The sequence below is a fragment of the Corythoichthys intestinalis genome, chromosome 15 (genome assembly GCF_030265065.1).
Source record: "Corythoichthys intestinalis isolate RoL2023-P3 chromosome 15, ASM3026506v1, whole genome shotgun sequence".
In the NCBI taxonomy this organism is placed as follows: Eukaryota; Metazoa; Chordata; class Actinopteri; order Syngnathiformes; family Syngnathidae; genus Corythoichthys; species Corythoichthys intestinalis.
Genome location: NC_080409.1, coordinates 38,676,439 through 38,698,820, shown reverse-complemented (window position 1 = coordinate 38,698,820; position 22,382 = coordinate 38,676,439). Strand labels below are relative to the sequence as shown.

Below are 22,382 nucleotides of genomic sequence, written 5' to 3'. Positions count from 1 at the left end.
ATGGTGCCAAGTCAAACTGAATGAGGGCTGATTTTTTTTCATGTTCTAAATAATGGCATTGAGCCAAAATGGGTACTTTGAACTAGTGTTGTCCAAGTCTGACACTCGGTATCATTGTCAGCGCTCAAAATTGATATTTTTTGCAATATTGGATTTGCTCACAAGATGGATCTGATCCAGTATTTACATGTGTTTTCAGCACCATCGCACTTTCAGCTGCTGTAAAAATCAAACCACTCGGCAAACATGTCCACATATCAAAATGTATCAGAACGGAGTGGAAAAGTACAGTGATCCCTCGCTACTTGCACTTCAAACTTCGCAGCCTCAATCCATCGCGGATTATTTTTCAATTAAAAAAAAAAAAAAAAATACAGATGAGCTGTCGTGAGCTGATCGCGTAGTCTCACTTTCCCTTGCTCCCTCTCCCTGCTCTTTGTTAGTCAGGCAGTGCGCTGGAGTTGCTTATTAAAGTTAACGATGATTGACAGAGATTAAATGTTTGATCTTGCCCCAGATGCCTGGAACCCGAAGTGTCAAAGCACCACATGTGTCAATCATCGTTTGACTTGTTAAACAGTTGCTGTGGCAACTAGACATATGCCGGTTACCGGTTTCACAGTTTACCGTGGTGTGAAAACGTCGTGGTTTCAAAACCACTAAAATTTTCCGTCATACCTTAGTACGGTATTCGCTATTTTTCATGTGCCAAAATGCAGCCGAAGTGGCTTGGTGCTGCAGCGCTCACCCTTCCCGTTTGTTGCCGGGAGTGTCAGTGACGCTATTCAACAGCCAGCAAACCCAAAAACACACCCTCCAAACACAAGGCGTACTTTTCTTCAATTTATTGAGCTCTCAGATCGTGGTGAAATATACAAATGAATACATTTAAAACGTTATACAATTGTATTTTTCCACATGTCAGTAGGTTCAACAGGATAGCAGTAGCACCATGAAAAAGGTCGCCAAAAACAAAACATACATTTTCTTTTCAAATTCAATATACAAACTAACTAAAACTTACAAAGACGAATGTTAGCCTAGGCTAAGCTGGGAGAGCAGCTTGGTCGACATTTTATGTCTCACAGCCGCTGAGTGAGAAACAAGCTTGAATGAAGGGGGGAGGAAAAAAAAAAAAAAGGATCGCGTCAAAGATAGCTAATTGCGAAAGGAGGTCTCACTCCTCACTTTTTGTTTTAGATGAAACCTTGAAACCTCAACAATATTTACATTTTAACTAACTTATAAAACTAACTTATACATTTTTAACTAACTTATTAACTTATGAATTCTTTGTTCTTTAAAACACAAAGGCATGACATCATGTAGAAGAGAGTTGACACAGTGGCTGAAAATGGCGAAACTTCAGCTTCTCTCCCTCAAAAAAAGTCATACAGTATATATTTTTAATTTTATTTAGAAGTGTTCTTACTTTTTTATAGCAATTATTTTGTTCTTGCTCTATTATTGAGCAACTTGAGCTCTGGCTGTGGGTATAGTCTAGGTTCTATTTTAATTTTATATAAAATATTTGTTATTTTTTGTTAATTTATTTATTTTCATATTAATTTATTTTCACATTATATTCATGTTCCAATTTGCAAATATGTTCTGAAAAAAAAAAAAACCTGTTCAATGGAAAAAAGTTTTTTTTTTTTTTTTTTTAAAAACCCATACATCTCAAAATTTTGGAGCTATAATTGCAATACCGCGATACCGTGAAACCGCGGTATTTTTGCTCACAGTTATCGTACCGTCAAAATCTCATACCGGCACATGCCTAGTGGCAACTCATTGTGTGTAAGTGAGCAGCTTGAGCAGATTTGGGTGGACTCACTCAATGAAGCATTTAATAAAGCCAAGCATTTTTTATACTTTATTCTTGTTAAAAATAATTCGGTGGGACAGTAACATGTTTAAAACTTATAATTATTACATTTGAAGTGCTTCAAGACCATTTATCAAAATATATTTACAAAAAAGTTTTTTTTATTTATTTTTTTTTAATTACAATTTGGGGAAAAAAGTGAAAAAATCTGTCTTGTGTATCTCTTTCCACTGCTAAATCTGAATAAATATATTGAACACACAAAAAAGGGGTGGTAGGAGCGCTACTTTGCGGTTTTTCACTTATCGTGGTGGGTTCTGGTCCCCGTTAACCGCAAAAAACGAGGGATTACTGTAAATGAATGAATGAATGAATGAATGAATGAATTTATTGTCATTGTCATCATCATCATAATCATTGACAGTTTTAGAGTGTGGAATTTGCCCGAAAGAGACGATGACAGACAAAGGAAAGACTGGAAAAAGCAAATGCTTATCGATACCCGTCCCCCAACAGCCCGGGACGCACAGTCAAGCATGTTTGTGTTACAGTCCAGTTATTATCTTTTTTTTTTTTTTTTTTTTTTTTTAGTTGGGTCATCATGGTACTCATCAATCTGGTCATCTAGAAAGGTGGTAACAGGTGTCATCATTAATTTTCGAATGAGGTCAGCTCTTCCAGGCTTCTCACGACTCTTATCTTCATGTCTTGCGACTTGACAAGGATTTTGCAATCAGAGACCCAGATTTTCGTTCCTTTCAGGCGGTGGCGCTGGTCAAGCAGGGAAACCTTGCTCTTGTGGTCTGCCAACTTCACGACCACCGTCGCCGGTCCTCTCCCCCCAGTTGGGAGCAGAAAGCAGTGACCGATGTCCTGCGGGTCCACCTTTATTCCAAATTCTTGCAGCTTGGCAATTGCCTGTTGAGCCACAGGTGGGCTAGCAGCCTCGGCATATGATCTGGGCATCAGTTGTAATCCAGAGATGATGAGATCATTTGCGCGTCTTCTTTGGTCGAGATCATCAGCCAGAATTTCCAGCCTTTTGATGCGAGCCTCCTTCTCCTCAACCACTTGCTTGAGCTTCTCGTTTTCAGCGCGCATCAGCTGTAATTCTTTCATGACTTCCCAATTCTGGCTTTGAATCAGGTTAGTCAGAGAAGCCTCCAGGTTGGTCAGAGAGGCTATATCGCGACTAAATCGGATCAAAGGTTAAAAAAAAAATGAATAAAAATCTGTATCTGAACATCTGTAATTTGAGCCAAAATGGCTGACTTCCTGTTACTTTTTTGACCATTGCTTCTTGAAAATATTTTGTGGCTACTCATGATAGACATAGCTACTAGGTTTCATGTTGCCAACTTGGGATGTCATCATAATTCCTATTATCGGACCGATATTTATCGGACCGATAATTATCGTGCACCTCTACTCTTAAAGGCCAAAATAGTGCTAAATTAGTGAAATTAAAACATGTATAATACTAGCCACATGGTAAGAAAGTAAAAATACAATGAATAAATAATTAATCCTGAGTTTTGGCTCTCAAAGGCCAAACAGTGTAACTTTCATGAAATTATAAGGAATAATAATTGACCACAGCATCCTGTCTCTCTATTAGCCTCCCTCTCTGTGCACCAGCAGCAACACACACTTAGCCATTTAGCTCAGCTTACTTTGCTTACTTCTACAGCACTTTTGATTCGAAACAGGTCTCAAATTACTGTGGCATTTCTCTCAGTAAAAGACATTAAAGTAGACGAAGTGAGCGGACCTTTCTCTGCGTAGCAGTTGCTGCTATTGTAACCTCAAATTCTTTGTGTTCGCTCACCTTTCGTCTTCAAATGTTTTATCAGGCTCCAGGTTTTGAAACTTTGAAACAGATTTAACTCCACCTCTCGAAACTTTCAGGCCGCAAATCTTACATGCAGTTATTGTACTCGACGGAGATTATAAGATGAAATATGTACAGACCGCCGACTTTTTCGTCTCGTAGTTTGTTTTTCCTACATATGAAAAAGCTTTCCCGGCATTGGTTAAGAGCGGCTATTGGCCCGCTCTCATTGGTCTGGAGCAGGCCAATAGCGATAGCTACTTGGCATGCAAAGTGATCACGTGTCATCACGCAGCAGAGAGTTTAGTGAGCGTCAGTAGAAAAAAAGGCTGTGGTCAAGTGTTATAATACTGGACCGGTAAATGGTGTCGGTGCCCTCTTTGTTGGTACTCGCCGATACCGATGCCACCATTTCGGGCCGGATCGCCCCCCCCCTGCCGATACTGGTATTGGTATCACTGCATTTTTACTTCAGAGTACACATTTTGGCTCAATAGTACCCTTAGCAACGTTGAAAAAAAAAATCAGCAACCAAATTTCAATTTGATTTGATAGCCATTTCTATCAAGACTAGATTCACTTCAAATGTAATGATTATAAGTTTTAAACATATTACTGTCACACCAAATTATTTTTAAACAAGAGTATAGTACAAAAATTATAGGCTTTATTAAATGCTTCATTGAGTGAGTCCACTCAAATCCGCTCAAGCTGCTCACTTACACACAATGAGTTGCCACAGCAACTGTTTAAGAAGTTAAACGATTGACGCATGTGATGCTTTGAAATTTTGGGTTCCAGGCATCTGTGGCAAGATCAAACATTTAACGTCTGTCAATCATCATTAACTTTAATAAGCAACTCCAGCGCAATACCTGACTAACAAAGAGCAGGGAGAGGGAGCAAGGGAAAGTAAGACTACGCTATCGGCATGCGACAGCTCATCTGTATTTATTTATTTTTAATTGAAGAAAAAATCTGCGATGGACGGAGGGCGCGAAGTTTAAAGCGCGAAGTCGCGAGGGATCACTGTATTTTGCCACTCCGTTCTGATACATTTTGATGTTCGGTTGTTTGCCGAATGGTTTGATTTTTACAGCAGCTGAACGTGCGATGGTGCTGAAAACACATGTGAATCCTGGATCAGATCCATCTTTTGAACAAATTCAATACTCAAAAATATCAATTTTGGACGCTGACAACGATACCGAGTGTCAAGACTTGGACAACACTAGTTCAAAGTACCCATTTTGGCTCAATGCCATTATTATTGTACTTGACGGAGATTATAAGTTGAAATATGTACAGACCGCCGACATTTTCGTCTCGTAGTTTGTTTTTCCTACAGATGAACAAGCTGCCCCGGCATTGGTTAAGAGCGGCTATTGGCCCGCTCCCATTGGTCTGGAAAAGGCCAATAGCAATAGCTGCTTGGAATGCAAAGTGATCACGTGTCATCACACATTAGAGAGTTTAGTGAGCGTCAGGAGAAAAAAAGGCTACGGTCAAGTGTTATAATACTGGACCGGTAAATGGTGTTGGCGCCCTCTTTGTTGGTACTCGCCAATACCGATGCCACCATTTCGGGCCGGATCGGCCCCCCCGCCGATACTTGTATCGGTATCAGTGCATTTTTAGTTCAGAGTGCACATTTTGGCTCAACAGTACCCTTTAGAACTTTGAAAAAAAAAAAAACAGCAACCAAATTTCAGTTTGATTTGATAGCCATTTCTATCAAGACTAGGTTCACAAAAAGTCCCAAGATGCTATGCCCGAAAGAAACATTAAGTCAGTCATTTTGCTTCAAAGTACCCATTGTGTTACAAACATTCACATTTACGCCATCTCTAGACAAATGGTGGGTGGAGCATGTCAGCCTAGTACCTCTATTTATACTTGAACTCCTGCAGTATTGACTCGCCGTTACCCGGAGGCTGATTGAATATCAGTTTGCTATCAGTTTGTTGTCTGCTTCCCAAGCGCGGTCATCCAAGCGGAACACACATTTCCAATTGGGTGCGTTATCACGCTAATACACCTGGTTTGCCAGCCTCAGTATTGCTTTTGGTCATCATGTGGGAGTGACATGTTTTCCTCTCAACACGTTTGATCAACAATAAACGGAGAATCGTACAGACTGTTGTGACTGTGGTGAAGTTGACGACGCTGATGCTGGAGGAGTCTAGCAGATGTGTGTGTGTTAATTTATTTTGGTCGTCCACACACGAGCAGTCCCAATAGGAGACTGACGGCTCTGAGCCCACGGTTGTTTTGCAGGCATTAGCGTCCGGTCGAGACGTCGCCTCTGAGCCGCGACACAAAAAGAACGGCTGGAAATACGAGGGAGGCATTTAGAGGATGGAAAACGAGCGATAATCAAAGGCATAAAGAGGGGTTAAGAGGGTTGGATAATGAGAGGGAATCAGCGGGATAAGAGCGAGAGGGAAAAACTGCAGATTTAGGTCAGAGAGTCACAAACGGGTGGAGGATGGGAATGAGCATCAAAGCTCTTTGCAGTGAATGGGACGAAAAATGGCCAATATTAATATGCTATCATTTTTCCATTATGTGCCTTTATTAAAGCAACACAATCCAATGTAATCCAATACAAGAGCTACAGTACTGGTCCTTCTCAAAATATTAGCATATTGTGATAAAGTTCATTATTTTCTGTAATGTACTAATAAACATTAGAATTTCATTTATTTTAGATTCATTACACACAACAAGTAGTTCAAGCCTTTTATTGTTTTAATATTTATGATTTTGGCAAAAAAGTCAAGAAAACCAAAAATCCTTATCTCAAAAATTAGCATATCATGAAAAGGTACTCTAAAGAAGCTACTAACCTAATCATCTGAATCAACAAATTCGAAAGATTCCTGAGGCTTTTAAAAACTCCCAGCCTGGTTCATTACTCAAAACTGCAATCATGGGCAAGACTGCCGACCTGGCTGCTGTCCAGAAGGCCATCATTAGACACCCTCAAGCAAGAGGCTAAGACACAGAAAGAAATTTCTGAGTGAATAGGCTTTTCCCAGAGTGCTGTATCAAGGCACCTCAGTTGGAAGTCTGTGGGAAGGAAAAAGTGTGGCAGGAAACGCTGCACAATCAGAAGAGGGGACCACACCGTGAGAAAGATTGTGGAGAAGGGCCGATTCCAGACCTTGGGGGACCTGCAGAAACAGTGGGTTGAGTCTGGAGTAGAAACATCCCGAGCCACCGTGCACAGGCGTGTGCTGGAAATGGCAGAAGCGCCTGACCTAGGCTACAGAGAAGCAGCACTGGACTGTTGCTCAGTGGTCCAAAGTACTTTTCTCAGATGAAAGCAAATTTTGCATGTCATTCAGAAATCAAGGTGCCAGAGTTTGGCGGAAGACTGGGGAGAAGGAAATGCCAAAATGCCTGAAGTTCATTGTCAGGTACCCACAGTCAGTGATGGTCTGGGGTGCCATTTCAGCTGCTGGTGTTGGTCTACTGTATTTTATCAAGGGCAGGGTCAATGCAGCTAGCTATCAGGAGACTTTGGAGCACTTAATGCTTCCATCTGCTGAAAAGCTTTATGGAGATGAAGAATTCATTTTTCAGCACGATACTGGCACCTGCTCACAGTGCCAAAACCACAGGTAAATGGTTTACTGACCATGGCATTACTGTGCCCAATTGGCCTGCCAACTCTCCTGACCTGAACCCCATAGACAATCTGTGGGATATTGTGAAGAACACTGTGGATGAGCTTAAGGCCGCTATCGAAGCATCCTGGGCCTCCATAACACCTCAGCAGTGCCACAGGCTGATTGCCTCCGTGCCACGCCGCATTGAAGCAATCATTTCTGCAAAAGGATTCCTGACCAAGTATTGAGTGCATAGCTGATATAATTAATTGAAGGTTTCCTTTTTTTGTATTAAAAAACATTTTTTTTTGTATTGGTCGGATGAAATATACTGATTTTTTGAGATGGGTATTTTTGTTTTTTCTTGACTTTTTTGCCAAAATCATCAATATTAAAACAAAAGGCTTGACTACTTCAGTTGTGTGTAATGGATCTAAAATATATGAAAGTCTTAATGTTTATCAGTACATTACAGAAAGTAATGAACTTTATCACAATATTCTAATTTTTTGATAAAGACTAGTATGTCGCACCTGAGCATAAGTCGTAGGCCAAGCCAAACTATAAAAGCAAGTACGATTTATAATCTAGAAAATATGGTAAGAACATACTTATTGGTCTATATATACATATACTAGTATATACTGTATAGAGAAAGAGATAAGACAAAATCAGTGTTGTTAATCTTACTTTAAAAAAAGTAATTAATTACAGTTACAAATTACTTCTCCCAAAAAGTAATGTAAGAGTAATTAGTTACTTGGCATGACATGCGGTATTTTTTTAGACTGCTTTTTAGGCTGCTACTTCAAATGATAAAATATCTCAAGAGCAAAAAAATATAGAATAGAAGAGTCTTTGTTATTGCCTTGACAACGGAATTGGATGTCCAACTCCAATTATTTACAAATAGTACAGATAAAATGCAAAACAAAAAATATGAAAATGCAAATACAGTGGTACCACCACATACGAACGCATCAACATATGAGCCTTTAAAAATTAGACGTAAAATTTGACTCGCAGTTTCTCTCGACATATGACAACATGCTCGAAAGACGACCATTTACAACAGCAAAGCAATTTCATTGTTTCCCCGTAAAACCGCAGCACGGTGGATTTTCTTGTGAGAGAAATCAACATGGGTCCCAAGAAGGTTAGTGCAAGTCATGAAAATAGAAAAATGGTGACGCTTACCATTGAAATTTAAGATTGACTGCGGACAATCTCCGGTGTGCCAGAGCCCGCCGGATGGTTTGGGCTATTTTTTATTTTTGCCGGATCCGCATCCGTCAAAATGGGCGGAGCCGGGCCTGGAGTCAACATCCCAGTTGCTTATTCACGGTTTAACCAGCGAACATGGACGAAGAACGCTCCATCATGGAGGTGGAAAGTCACAATGTTTTATTTATGATGTAGCAGATCATCATTATGAGGACAACATTAAAAAGGAAGCTGTGCGGTGTCCTATTATATGCGTTTTTCTGGCAATGATATCAAACACACGACGTGCTGACAACTTTGTTTTTTTTTAACACACGGCGCTAACAACACTTCCTCAACCTGTGGCTCTCGGCAGGCTGTGCCGCGTAACATGAACAAAACAACATCACCGTTGCGTGCGCTTCAGGGTGCCTCGGAAAACATCCAACTACACATGGAATGCCATAGCAGAAGCTATGGGGGGAAAACTTTACATTTGCCTAAATGCTTAAGCTATGAAGTGAAAATTTTTTTCTTTCTTTAAAAAGACATTTTATTTCTTCTGTGTTTCTGTGCGGTTATATTGTTGTCTTTTACTTAAAGGGTATTACAACACCTGGAGAAATGTTAATATTCCATCATTTATCCATAAACGCATGCTTTTGGATTCCTATCATGCCACTTCGTGTAATTACACACATCGCAACACCAAGAAAATGATAGAAATTTGGATTGATTGTGAAGCCAAAAGGACCCGCCCCCGAGATCCCGGAAATCTAGCATATTGTGTGCGTGACGTCACTACAAGGAAACAACCGGCTCAGTGCTTAGTACTGAAAGCCGGCGATGATGGCGGACAATTTTGTTTCTGGTTGCAGCGACGAATCCGACATAATGAACATTCTTCTAATGGTGACGAGGAGAGTTATGAACCTTTCTTTGGTGTTTCGGGTTATCAATTTGAGCCCAAACGAAAGCCAATGCAGCCTAATGAAAGGATCATTTAGGGGAGCAATCACACTGATGCAACACCGGCAACATATCGTGTGGGAAACACCAAATGGTTTGTTTTGCATTTCTTTTTGTGAAGCTGATGCACCGTGACCGCAAAATAATGTATAGAATAATGATCATTTATTGTGCTATCATAGGTTTTCGCTCTGCCAACAAACACAAATATGAATGGGATTAGAGGATTTGTTCTACATAATTTACGAGCGATAATTTATACATGTGTCCAGTCCTATATTCAATGCGTGATATGTTTTTTTTATTATAAACAGGGGTGCACATAATTTTTTTGCCCAGGTTCTCAGAGGAGGACCTGGAGATGTGACTTGGTCCTCATTCAGCTTGAGAGCCCACCCGCCTGATGCGATAAATTTATTACAAGCTTTACTTAGAGCCAATTAACTTTAATTAAGTATATTAACAATTAATGCTTGATTAACATCAACTGGCACAACAAAATTGCCATTACTTTGAAGTGAAATGTAAAGAAATAAAAAGCACCAATTCAAAATAAAGGGCATTATGCGGCTCCCACATTAACTCCAAGCCTTTTTAAAAGTGGGATGTCCTCCTCATAAGACCTCATTGAACGTGCATGTTTAGCTTTGTAAAATGCGAGCAAAAACACGTTTGTCAGTGCATGTCGCTGTTCATTACCTTTATTCCGCGACTTGTCCATAGGGCGAGTGGGGTCATGTCCGACATCGATAGTTTGCTTAACTGCCACATGCTCTCTGTTTTTTTCGTGCTTTTCAAAGTTTGGATGGCTGAAATTCTTTGACCCTATATAAAATGCGCTGCTCTTATCGGCGACATTGGGATTCTCACGGCACATTTTGTACCGCATTTTCGTGCGAGCATCATTTGGTTCTAGCCATGGTACCCGCTGTAGCCACTTTTCAGTAAAAGTCCTTTTTTTCGGTAGCTCCGGTGACGTCTCTGTCGTCTGTCTGTCTTTTGACGGGGGTGGGGGAACACGGAAATAATTACTCAGTGTGGCCTGCCTCTTCGACATTTTGAGAAGTTATTTTCTCGTGTCCGCCGCAAATACAGTGATCAGCCATCGATACGCAAAAAGCGTATGGAAGCCGTTGAGGGCCAGCGCGTTTATCTACGTCCAGTACGCATGCGCGCATGCGGACCACTTATGTGCACCCCTGATTATAAAAGAGTACTCACTCTGGCCATTTCGAGCTTGGCTGCTCCGCTCCTTTGGTTAGCCTGGGGTGGTCTCATCAGAGCCAGTCACCGTCCTCTTTCTTGATATCTCGGGACATTTAGGTGGCTGCGCGTGTATGGTGGGCACAGCATCTGGTTTCATCAGCAATTTGTCAGATAAACCTGATTTCATTTGTCCATAGTTCGAATAGCTTCCAGGTGTAAAATGCGCACCACACAAAACCGTGCCGGAGGCTGGGTCTGCAAAATTAGCCCTCTTAGCACGGACGAACTTTACTCATTGTCTGCGTAGTCCAGCTCTTTTCTCGCGTTCGGGAACTCATGGGTACTACATTGCGACAAATGGCTATTTGTACACCACATAGCATGACAGGTTTGAACCATTTTAGCGATTTTTTGATAAAACACGAACGCAACTCTGTCGTCGATAAACAACGATGGCACCTGCCTCGACCTTTTGTTTCCTTGTTGTGACGTCGCCGCCCCATTCGGCTGTTTCCGGAATACTTTCGGTAATGTTCGTAATTTTCGATCTATTTTCGATAATTGCTCATGAATGTGATTTATTTTTTTTGTTAACTTTATTAATATTTGTTATCTTGCCACATAACGGTTCTATTGATATCTCACAGCCCCTTAGCATTATAATACCCTTTAAGAAGCATGGTCCATTGTTTTTAGTTGGATTTCTTAAAAAAGTATTTTTGAATTTAAGAGTAAACATTTATCGCGTTTAGATGGGTGTACTTGATCTATTAATATAGCCTCTACTGTATTCTCTCTGTTATTGTAAATTGGTTAAAAAAAAAAGTGCAATAATAATTATATCGCAATAATTTATGAGATAAATTATCGCCCACTAAAATTTGTTATCGCGACAGGCCTAAACAGAACTTAACAGAAGTAAAAACTTCCCTCTCTTCCGTACCGCTCACTTTCTCGTCAGTCACACGGTGCGCTTAGAAATAGCTTGCAAAACACAACCGCCACATTAGAACACGATTCATTACATTATTATTATTATTATTATTATTATCAATCATCATGATTTGTGTTCATAATTTATTACTTTTTCTCTGTGTAATTGCCATTTATAATTCTACCTGCCGTATTTATAAAGGATTTGTTACTAGTAGATTTGCTGTTATGGTTATGCGGTCATTAGTATTGCAATTGACACGGTGGGGAGCGGGGGGGGCATGGATGGTTATGTAAATTTATCGATATTTATTATTTATCTATGGTGGGGATTGTGGGGGCACTGGGGACAGACACTTTACCTTTATCTTGCTCTGCACCAAGCACTTTTAATGGGTACTCGTAGTATTGTTGGAACTCCAATCTGAATTTCGTTGTTATCTTGACAATGACAAATAAACTCTGAATCTGAATCTGAATTTAGCGTTTGGTGTTTGGGCTGCGGAACGAATTAATCGAATTATAATGTATTCAAATGGGAAAATCCCGCTCGACATACGACCATTTCGACTTACGAACTGGGTCCTTCAATGAATTAAATTCATATGTAGAGGTACCAATAGATAAGAATAGAAAAATATTGACTTTCACCTCAAAGTCACAATTCTGCTTTTATACAGTGTAGACAAACTTGTGATATTCTACTGTATCTATAAAAGGTGACAACTTGGCGCTGAACCAAATTAAGATCGGCCCCGGCGAGTATCATTCTTGTTCCATCTGGCAGCAAGCGATGTGCATTTTAAGCCAGGGAACGCTGGCAGCAGATCATTTGCGTGCAACTTGTGATTTTGCAGGTCCCAAGGTCACGCAGAGGACATGTCGGTGCCAGAGATTTGGATGGATACAGACACTGAGTTTTACTCACAGGAATCAACACATTGACATGTTTTTCTTTGTGTATGTGTGTGTATGTTTGCGTGTGTGAACTAAATGGGATTTATGAAAATGGGAAGCTTTGGGGATGAGTGGTTTGCTCTCTCTGCTCTTTCCCTACAAATGTCCAGATTTAGAGGAGGGGACGTTTGTTAGTTTCCTTAAAGAATAAATTTCTTTGTTTGTAAAAACGTCACTATATTTTCGATTGAAAAATTGTTTCCCATGTTCATGAAATTTAGTTTGATTGATCGACGTATGTACATTGTTTTGAATGGATAAAAAAACATAACGAAAACATTCAAAGCGATCGTTTATAAGCTTGGACACACAGAATGATAGATCAGAATGCATTTTAATAATTGCACAGTTTTACTGTGCCACAGAGGAGTTTGAAACACTCCCTTTTAGGCATGGGCCGGTATGAGATTAATTGTATGATGACCTTACGCCAAGATATCACGGTTTCACGATATTGCAATTACAGATCTAAAATGTGTTACTTCTTTGAGATCTGGGTTTTTTCAATTGAACGGGAATATTTAGTTTTCAAAACATATTAGCAAATTGTAACATGGGTATAATGTTAAGTTAGAAAAAATAAAAATAAATAAATAAAAATAACTAAGCCTGAACGATATATCGTTTAAACATCGCCATCGCGATGTGCGTGTGCGCGATAGTCCCATCGCAAGGACGTGCGATAGTTTTTACTTTTTTAAATCCACATAAGCCTTGCTTTCTGCTCTGCACACAGCCTCACACCCTCCCTCTCCCAGCTCTTTGAACCTCACAGTCACTGCAGCACTTGCTTATTAAAGTTAAAGATGCTGGTTGTCTTTGATGTTGCCAAAGAAGCGCACATCACAGCGCAGCAAGTGTCAATCATCGTTTAACTTGTTAAACAGTTTCTGCAAGGAAGCCGCTTTGGAATGAATGCGTGTGTGGAGACGTTCGAGACATATAAAATAAATGCCAGAAGTGATCGTGAGGAGTTTGTAATTTCTACATGTCACAGCTAAGGTAGATAAACAGAAGTATTTAATAAAGCCAAGCATTTTTCTACTACAGTACTTTATTCTTGTTCAAAAATGATTTGGTTGGACAGTTATGTTTAAAACTGATCATAATTATTACATTTGAAGTGCTTAAAACCATTTATTAATATATATATATATATATATATATATATGCACACATTTTTTAAAATCATACTTTCGGGAAAAAGTGAGAAAAAAACATGTGTTATATGTATCTCTTTCCAATGCTAAATCTGAATGAATACATTGAGCACACACACAAAAAAAGTTAAATTTGGGGGGCGGGGGGCGCAACTTCGCGGTTTTCACTTATCGCGGCGGGTTCTGGTTCCCATGAACCGCGAAAAATGAGGGCTCACTGTACACTGTGGTCATGGTGAGTCATCCAAAGTCTTTCCAAACAGCTATTCAAGTCATCTAGTGAAAATTTCTTTAAAAATATATATATATATATATACTTATTTTTTTAATATCGCAATATAATATCGCAAACCCACAAAAAATCGCAGCAATTGTTTTTTCCAATATCGTTCGGGCCTAATAATAACTGAAATATTCTAAATAAAGTTAAAATAAATGCAGTCCTTAATTTGAGCCTAAACAATTACAATCTGAACAAAAATGATTGAATAATTTTCCATAAAGAGCATGTGTGTATGACTCGTATGTTTACATTATACACACAATCTCTTTCTCAACACAGACAGTTGCCAGAGGGAAAAAACACACACTATGTTTTACCACCGCTAGACACCTTGAAGTTAACTCTCGTAGCCAGTGGGAAACGTTTACTAACCTTTAATTTTGTACAAATGCAAAATCATATTGGAGGTATTGCCTCCTCGGCACCCACCCTCCACAAACATGTTTTACATGCCTGTTGGCCCCCCTCCTCTAACCCGCGGCCGTCTGTAAATTTTCTGTAGCCGAAGTATTCCCGTACCAGCGATTTCGTTTTCTTCGATAGGGGAAAAAGTTCAGGAGTTTTACCTCCTTCAGCCATCGTGTAGCACAGCTGACTCACTGACACTGAGCAACAAACGGTATCATTGCAGCTGCAAGTGAGGGATTTCTCCCTTCATTTTTGGGACATAAAAATAAAATTAATACAAACCGTAGGGACGGTATGACGGAAAATTTTTGTGGTTTTGAAACCGTGACGTTTTCATACCACGATATACCTTGAAACCGAAAACTGTAGTCGGCACCTTTGTGGTTGTTTGTATTGTGGTGCTTATGCAAAAATGAAACTGGAAAGACAGTATAGGAAAAGGTAAAAGGCATTCAAAAACATGATTAAATATAGGTATATGCTACTTGACTAGAAATAGCGTTGGAAAGTAGTCGTTACTTTATTTACCGAAGGAAGGAATATCCAAGCTACGTAACTGATAGGACAGGAAAAGACTCTGGTATGATAGGGCAGGGTGAGAGCACAATCTTCTTTTCTTTTCAGCTTTTCCAGAGTTGTTGGTGTCTTCATTTTTTACATAATGCAATTATAATGTATGTTGAAGACTAAAATATCTAGTTGTGTAAAAGTGTGTAATACTTAGTAAAGTAGCTTAAAGATAGGACAGGATGAGGGTGGACAGGAAAGACAAGCGTATGAAAAGACGGGGTTAGACATAAGTGTATCTATTGGTTAATTGAAGATTATCGTCTTCATTGTTTACAAAATGCAATATGAAGGTTCAATAAAGTCCAGAATATCTTGATTGTTCAACCATATTTGTCCATATATAAGCTGCACTTGACTATAAGCCGCAGGGTTCAAAGTGAGGGGGAAAAGTAGCGAATTATAGTATGAAAATTATGGCATTTAAATTATTTCCAATATCTATACATTGGATGAGTATAAGAATAAGACCAAATATTTTTTTTACAATTTTTTTAGTTTTCTTTGCAGAAGGCAAACTTGTTTTCCAATGTTTACAAACAATATCCATACGATATAACTACCGGTAGATTTAAATTGGCTTGGTGTCTAAAGGATTTACATTTGGTTGATAGAGGACTATCTGTTTGAACACCACAAAACGAGGTCGATGTCGGGTACAAGTCAGTGAAATCTTGCCGCTAAGCGGACGCAATTCCCTTTGTCGGCCACCAACAAAGCCAGCCCTTGTACCCATGGAATTGGGGCAGTCTGATCCTAATGAGCAATTCCTAGTCAGATTTTCCTCTTGCAGATTCTTTTAGCGTGAGAACGCAGTCTGTCAAACATCCTGCTCGCTGTACTCGCCGCTCGATTGTTCTTCCTGGCAATGAGTCATCCTATTCAAATCTTGAATATTATCTACTGTTTTTAGAAGTTTTTCTAATCTGCTTCCGATTGATTGCTTGACTTTTGGAGTCTTAAATTCAGAAATGGGGAGATTATCTAATGCAACTGTTAAGAAGTCAGCCAGGTGCAAGCGTGGGAATAAAAATCTAGGAATTGGTTCTTCAATACATTATTGTATCATAATGAGTTAGCTTTTGGTTCTTTGTGCAGTTATTACTTTGTTTTGGTGGACTGACAGCACAAATAGGAGGACATAGATAAGTGCTTACTTTTCAAAGTTACTTTGGGAAGGGGGGGGGGGGGGGGCGACAAAAAAATGCTGATCAATTTTATTTTCCTATTACCCTAATTTTTGGACTATAAGCCGCTACTTTTTCCCCCTCATTTTGAATCCTGCAGCGTATAGTCCAGTGGGGATTATGTGATGATTTATTTGGGTTAATAGGTAACACTTTGTTTGACAGCGGCATCATAAGACTGTCATAAGGGCGTCATAATTATGACATGACACGACACTATCGTGGGCATTACTGAATTATTATGACAGATGTCAAAATGTGTCATGTTGCATATTATGTCACTAACTCCATTTATGTCCAGCTCAGATCTTTTACGTCCATTCAAAAGTGAGATAATTTGCTGGATGACACTAACTGACATCTATTATAAGCATTCAATAATGCCTATGACAGTGTCATGTAATTATGACAGTATTATGACACCACTATCCAAGAAAATGTTACCAAATACCATAACTAGCAATTATTGAAACAACTGGAACACTAACTGAAGAAATAATTAGCACAGGACATGAATTTTGATTGTTTTTACATCTGTAGCGCCGCAAGGCATGCTAGGAGGAATGTTGGATGACAACAGTGTTGACAGCAGGTGGCAGCAGAGGGAGCAGTGATGGCCAAATGAGGATTTTTAAAACAATAAGGCTTTGCACCAAATTGGCTCAAAGCTTAATGGTGGTTCAATTGGTTTCATGACAGTCTTATGATGCCATTGTCAAATGAAGTGTTACCAGTTAATATCTTTTGGTGTAAATATCCCATAATTCAATGAGGACAACTGCGGCTTATAGTCCAGTGCGGTTTATCTATGAACAAATGCCGTTTTCATGTCAAATTTGGTGGCTGGCGGCTTATAGACCCTACTCACCAACGTCACAGACTGACGTGTTGCTGTATCCAGCCGCCATATTGTCCGTCTTTGTTTATCCGTATTCTCAATGGTTTCAATTTGTCGTGCAATTTATAGTGCAATTCATGGAAGCCCCGGTGCTTTCAGACGCTGTAAACTCATTGGATGCGTTGCATAAAAGGCGTTATGTGGAAAAGCTTCAGTCTATCCATTCGCCAGATCCATATTTGATGCCTAAATCGATATTTTTCGACCCGCTGTCTTCGCCCTCTCTGCCTGACATGTGCTACCCTGATATCTACGACTATCTTGTCCACACAAAATCAGCCTATTCTCACAAAAGTTTGAAAAACTTTAAGAGCAGCACTCTAAGCAACATTACCCCGTGTGACCCTTTACTTCCAATTTTCTAAAATGGCGACAATCAATTAAAAAAAAAGTTGACTGCGATGGCTGACGCTTCAAGGATAGGTGGATATTGGACTATTTCTTCAATAAAACACGCAACAACTGTGTCTGCCTCATTTGCAAAGAGACAGTCGCTGTTTTCAAAGAGTTCGATGTGACGCGATAATGATATTACCGAACAAGACACGCTGACATGTACGACAACATTACAGGGAAGATACGCAGCGAGAAATTATAGCAACTTGAAGCTAGTTTAATTTCACAGCAGTATTTTGCAAGAGCACGAGTGTCGAAAGAGAACGCCACAAAGACGAGACTGTTGAAATTATGAATTAAAAAAATAATAAAGCAAATGTGACACACAGAAGGGTTTGCTAAAATGTGTTTAAATATATTGTTCTATGTAAATCAGCCAAGGTAGCCCCATGCATTTTTACCACACCAAATCTGGCCCACTTTGCAAAAGGTTTGGACACACCTGTTTAACTGATGATCCGTAGACGAGGCCAGCTTCTTTCACTTGGTACCAGCTAAATATTATTCAAAATGTAATGATGGTGGAAGAAATAAGCATCTTGAATTTGAAACTGTATGTTGTCGGCGATTAGCCTCGCAATGATCTTAATTGTGGTTGTCAGGCCAAAACCCTCTAAATATATATTAAATGCATCTTACCAGATATAAAATGACTACTACATAATCTGTGGTAATCATTTGGAGCCCAATTTTCTCGTCGAATTGCAGCAGTCCATCTCGCTCTCCTCTCCGGGTCTCTCGGAATACGGTAGAACTTCAAGTCTCTCCGTCTATCTTCTCTGTTATTGCAACCAACCGCCACACGTGCCTTCACCATTTTGATTATTAATGTTAACGAGCAGAAAAACACGCCATAATAGGAGGAATTTACGTAGCGGTAATGCGTCAACACGACGAGTAGACGGACAATATGGCGCGGCGGCGTGGTTGTGACGTCATGTGAGTAGGGTCTATAGTCAGGTGCGCCTTATAGTCCAGAAATTACGGTATTTATTTTTGTTGTTATCATTGTCATTATTATTACTACAAGGTTTCAGAAAATCCCTTATTCCACTCGTCTTTAAAGCATAATATCCTCATTTTATGAATGAATGGTACAAGTATCAGAAAAACAGCCCACTGCTGTTTAACTGGGGCAGCCCACCCTGTATTGGCTCGTTATCACGGTGACCCTTCGGTGGAAGCCCTCAAGGGGTGCATTGGAGTCAGACCCCCACAATGCCATCTGCTTTAGAGCAATTCCTCTAGGATCACAGTCTTGTCCTTGTTTGGTTAAAACAGCGTTTGATAAGGCGCTGTGATGCTCCTGGCCCAGTTCTTGCAGGCATTTTCTAACTGACTGAGCGGTCGGCTCAGAATCGTCACAACTCGGGCGTTCTGTTGACCTAGTAGCACACAGCACACTGTCGAGTTAGCATTCATGTATGCCGGTGAAAAGGAACGATTCTCAACCCTTTATAGGGCACTCATTTAACTCATAGGCTGCCATTGACGGCGCTAGATGTACAATCCATTTTCACTTTGAGAAGTTGGCAGCGAAGGATCACACCCAGCATTCAAAACTAGTCCTCACAGTTTAAATGAATTGGACGTCTATTATTGTCAATGGCATCTGTGAATTACTGTAAATACTACCAGTGTTGTTAATAGTGGTGTTATAGTCTAACGGCGTTATTTTTTTCAGTAGTGAGTAATTAATTATTTTTCCTATCTTTGCAACGCCGTTACCGAGGATGTGAAGTGGGTGCGTTACTACAATTTGGTTGAATGAAGCGCGAGTTGTCTGATTTTGTCACACATCAGCTGCCTGCCTAGGAGAGAGCAGAGTGGAGGGTGGAGAAGGGAAGCGGGTGGTGACGCCGTTGCAAACGCGATGATGATTAGCCAGGTGGCCGGGTCATGCCCTGCTTCAATGCATGCTCTGGCAAACACAACAAGAGAGCAATAATGGTGACAGGCCAGTGAATTTCAAAGGTAGCGTACTCAAATTAGAATTATTATTTAATATTGTTACTTTACGGAATATTTAAGGATAGTGTACTGCTGACCAACACACAATGTCATGTGTGGAGGAAAAATGTGGAGGAACGGCTCACCAACATCAACACCTCATCCCCACCGTGAAGCATGGTGAAGGGAGCATCATGATTTGAGGCTGTTTTCCTGCCTCAGGTTCTGGACAACTTGCAATCATTAATGCAAGAAGGAATTCAAAGGTTTATCAGGATGTTTTGCTGGAAAACCTGAGGCCGTCTGTCAGACAGTTGAACCTAAAAAGAGGATAATGCTGTAACAAGACAATGATCCAAAAAACAGAAGTAAATCAACTTCAGAATGGTTTCAGAAGAACAAAATACACGTTCTGGAGTGGTCAAGTCAAAGTCCAGACTTGAACCCCATTCATGACAGACATCTCAGGAATCTGACTGAACTACAGCAGTTTAGTAGAGAAGAACGGGCCAAGATTAGTCCTGATCGATGTGCCAGACTGATCTTCAGCTACAAGAAGCGTCTGGTTAAAGTTATTGCTGCCAAGGGGGGCAAAATATTAAATGTGATGCTTCTCTTACTTATTTTCCCCCTTCTGTCATTGTTTGCATACTATCCTCATTAAAATACGAAAACCTTTAAATGTTTCGGTGGTTTTAGTTAAAGCAGACACTGTTTTTTTCATCTGTGTGATTTTGACAAAGATCAGATCACATTTTATGGTGATTTTATGCAGAAATGTGATAAATTTCAAAAGGTTCAGATACTTTTTCATCCCACTGTAGTGTTTATTTTAAAAAACAATCTGAAAAGATAAGTTTTGCATTGCATTGCAATCAATACTCTGCGTGAAAATTGTCTTATCTTTACCCGCAAAGCAATATTTCCGATAAAATAATTCAACGTTACTTATAAAACACTGAGTTTATGCTTCAAATATGACCATAAATATGTTCTGAATGGAATATGTATTTTTGTATTTTTCTGTACTGTTTCAACTACTTCATTCATCAAAAATATACATATATATATATACACATGTCCCAAAACAGCTTTCTTTACTTAAAGAAATTTGAACATTAGGTCTTTATCAAAAAAAAAAAAAAAAAAAAAAGTCTTATACTATTGCATCTTCTATCTCCTTCAAAAAAATAACTTGTATCTTATGACATAATGTTATTAATCTTGAATTTCCTTTTTTTTTCTTGTCCTGTCTTTTCTTCAGGGTCGCCATGTTAAAACGGGGCAGCTGGCGGCAATCAAGGTCATGGATGTCACTGGTGTAAGAAACACACTCCTACTCACACACGCTCTCACATAAACCGTCATCTCCCTTCGTTTTACCACCGTGTCATCTGATTAAGAGCGATGAGTCAGTCGCAGCGAGGAAAATTAGGACAGTCCAATCACCATGGTAATATTATCCGCCCGTTTTAGGGCAGCCGTGTGGTCTCAGGCGTGTCCGTTAAGAAAGACAGTTGGATCTCTGCTATATATAGAGACGACAACTGCTATTCAGTGCCACGATCAATTTCAGTGGCAGAAATGAGTTAAAAGTGACTGTAAATTGAGTTGTCGGCTGCTACAAAATGCTCTCTTTTGTTTTTCCTGTGTGTTTTTGTGCATCTTAGGACGAGGAAGAAGAGATCAAAGCAGAAATCAACATGCTGAAAAAGTACAGCCACCACCGCAACATTGCTACCTACTACGGCGCGTTCATCAAGAAGAACCCGCCAGGAATGGACGACCAGCTATGGGTGCGCTGTTGTTACTCAAATATTGTGGCCGAGATGGTCTTCAAAATAAAGAGGCGTGTTTAACATAATATAGGCTTGAAACGATACCAAAATACTGAATCGAGGGATGTCCTGATTGCATATTTTTGCGTCCGACTTACCTGATTTTGTAAATCTGCCGATACAGAGTCCCGATACCGAAAAAAGTATAAATCTTTTTTTTTTTTTTTTTAAATTTCCAGACATTTTACAGTACAGTACAGTACTGTTTGCAGTACTTCCTCTTCTGCTTTTTCCGAGAGTATAAAACGTATATATGTGTGTGTGAGTGTGTGTATGTGTGTATATATATATATATATGTATGTATATGTATATATATATATGTATGTATATGTATATATATATGCATGTATATGTATATATATATGTATGTATATATATGTATGTATATGTATATATATATATATGCATGTATATGTATATATATGTATGTATATATATGTATATGTATATATATATATATGCATGTATATGTATATATATGTATGTATATATATGTATATGTATATATATATATATATATATTTTTTTTTTTCCATTGTATTACATTATAAAAATGTTTTTTTTTTTTTTTGTTTTTTTTTTTTTTAATTATTAAAAAACACTCCTTTTCACCTGATTTTGATCCTCTGAAAAATGGTGCGACCGGCCTGATTTCCGATCTCATCATCGGATCGGGGACATCCCTAGCTGAATCTGTACAATATCAGCATAAAGTTTCTCGATACTGAAACCATACCATGGGAAACATCTCGTAAAACATTTTTTAAATATACTGTACAGTTGCACCTCAAGACACGAAATCGTTCTGGAGTGGCTTTCGTATTGAGATTTTTTCGTATAATTTACCAATGTTGTAAATCGCCAAATGCGTTCCAAGCTCAACTAAAACACCACATTAAATTTATAATAAGGGTAAAACCAGATTGAAATAAGAGCCAAATACATTTGAATCATATACCGTAATTTTTGCACTATAAGATGCACCTGACTATAAGCCGCCACCCACCAAATTTGACATGAAAACATCATTTGTTCATTGATAAGCCGTACTGGACTATAAGCCACAGCTGTCCTCATGGTTTGATGGGATATTTACACCAAAAGATATTAATCGGTAACACTTTATTTGACAGCGTCAACATACGACTGTCAT

General features: G+C 39.3%; 1 protein-coding gene across 18 annotated transcripts in view; it reads left to right on the top strand.

The window, feature by feature from the left end:
- Positions 1-22,382, top strand: part of tnika (TRAF2 and NCK interacting kinase a) — a 162,714-nt gene that overhangs the window by 68,794 nt on the left and 71,538 nt on the right. For all 18 annotated transcript variants that reach the window (XM_057860001.1, XM_057860000.1, XM_057859999.1 and 15 more), the window contains exons 3-4: positions 20,655-20,711; positions 21,061-21,186. In XM_057860001.1, coding sequence (XP_057715984.1) covers positions 20,655-20,711; positions 21,061-21,186 — 183 coding nt within the window. The remainder of the gene's footprint in view (positions 1-20,654; positions 20,712-21,060; positions 21,187-22,382) is intronic.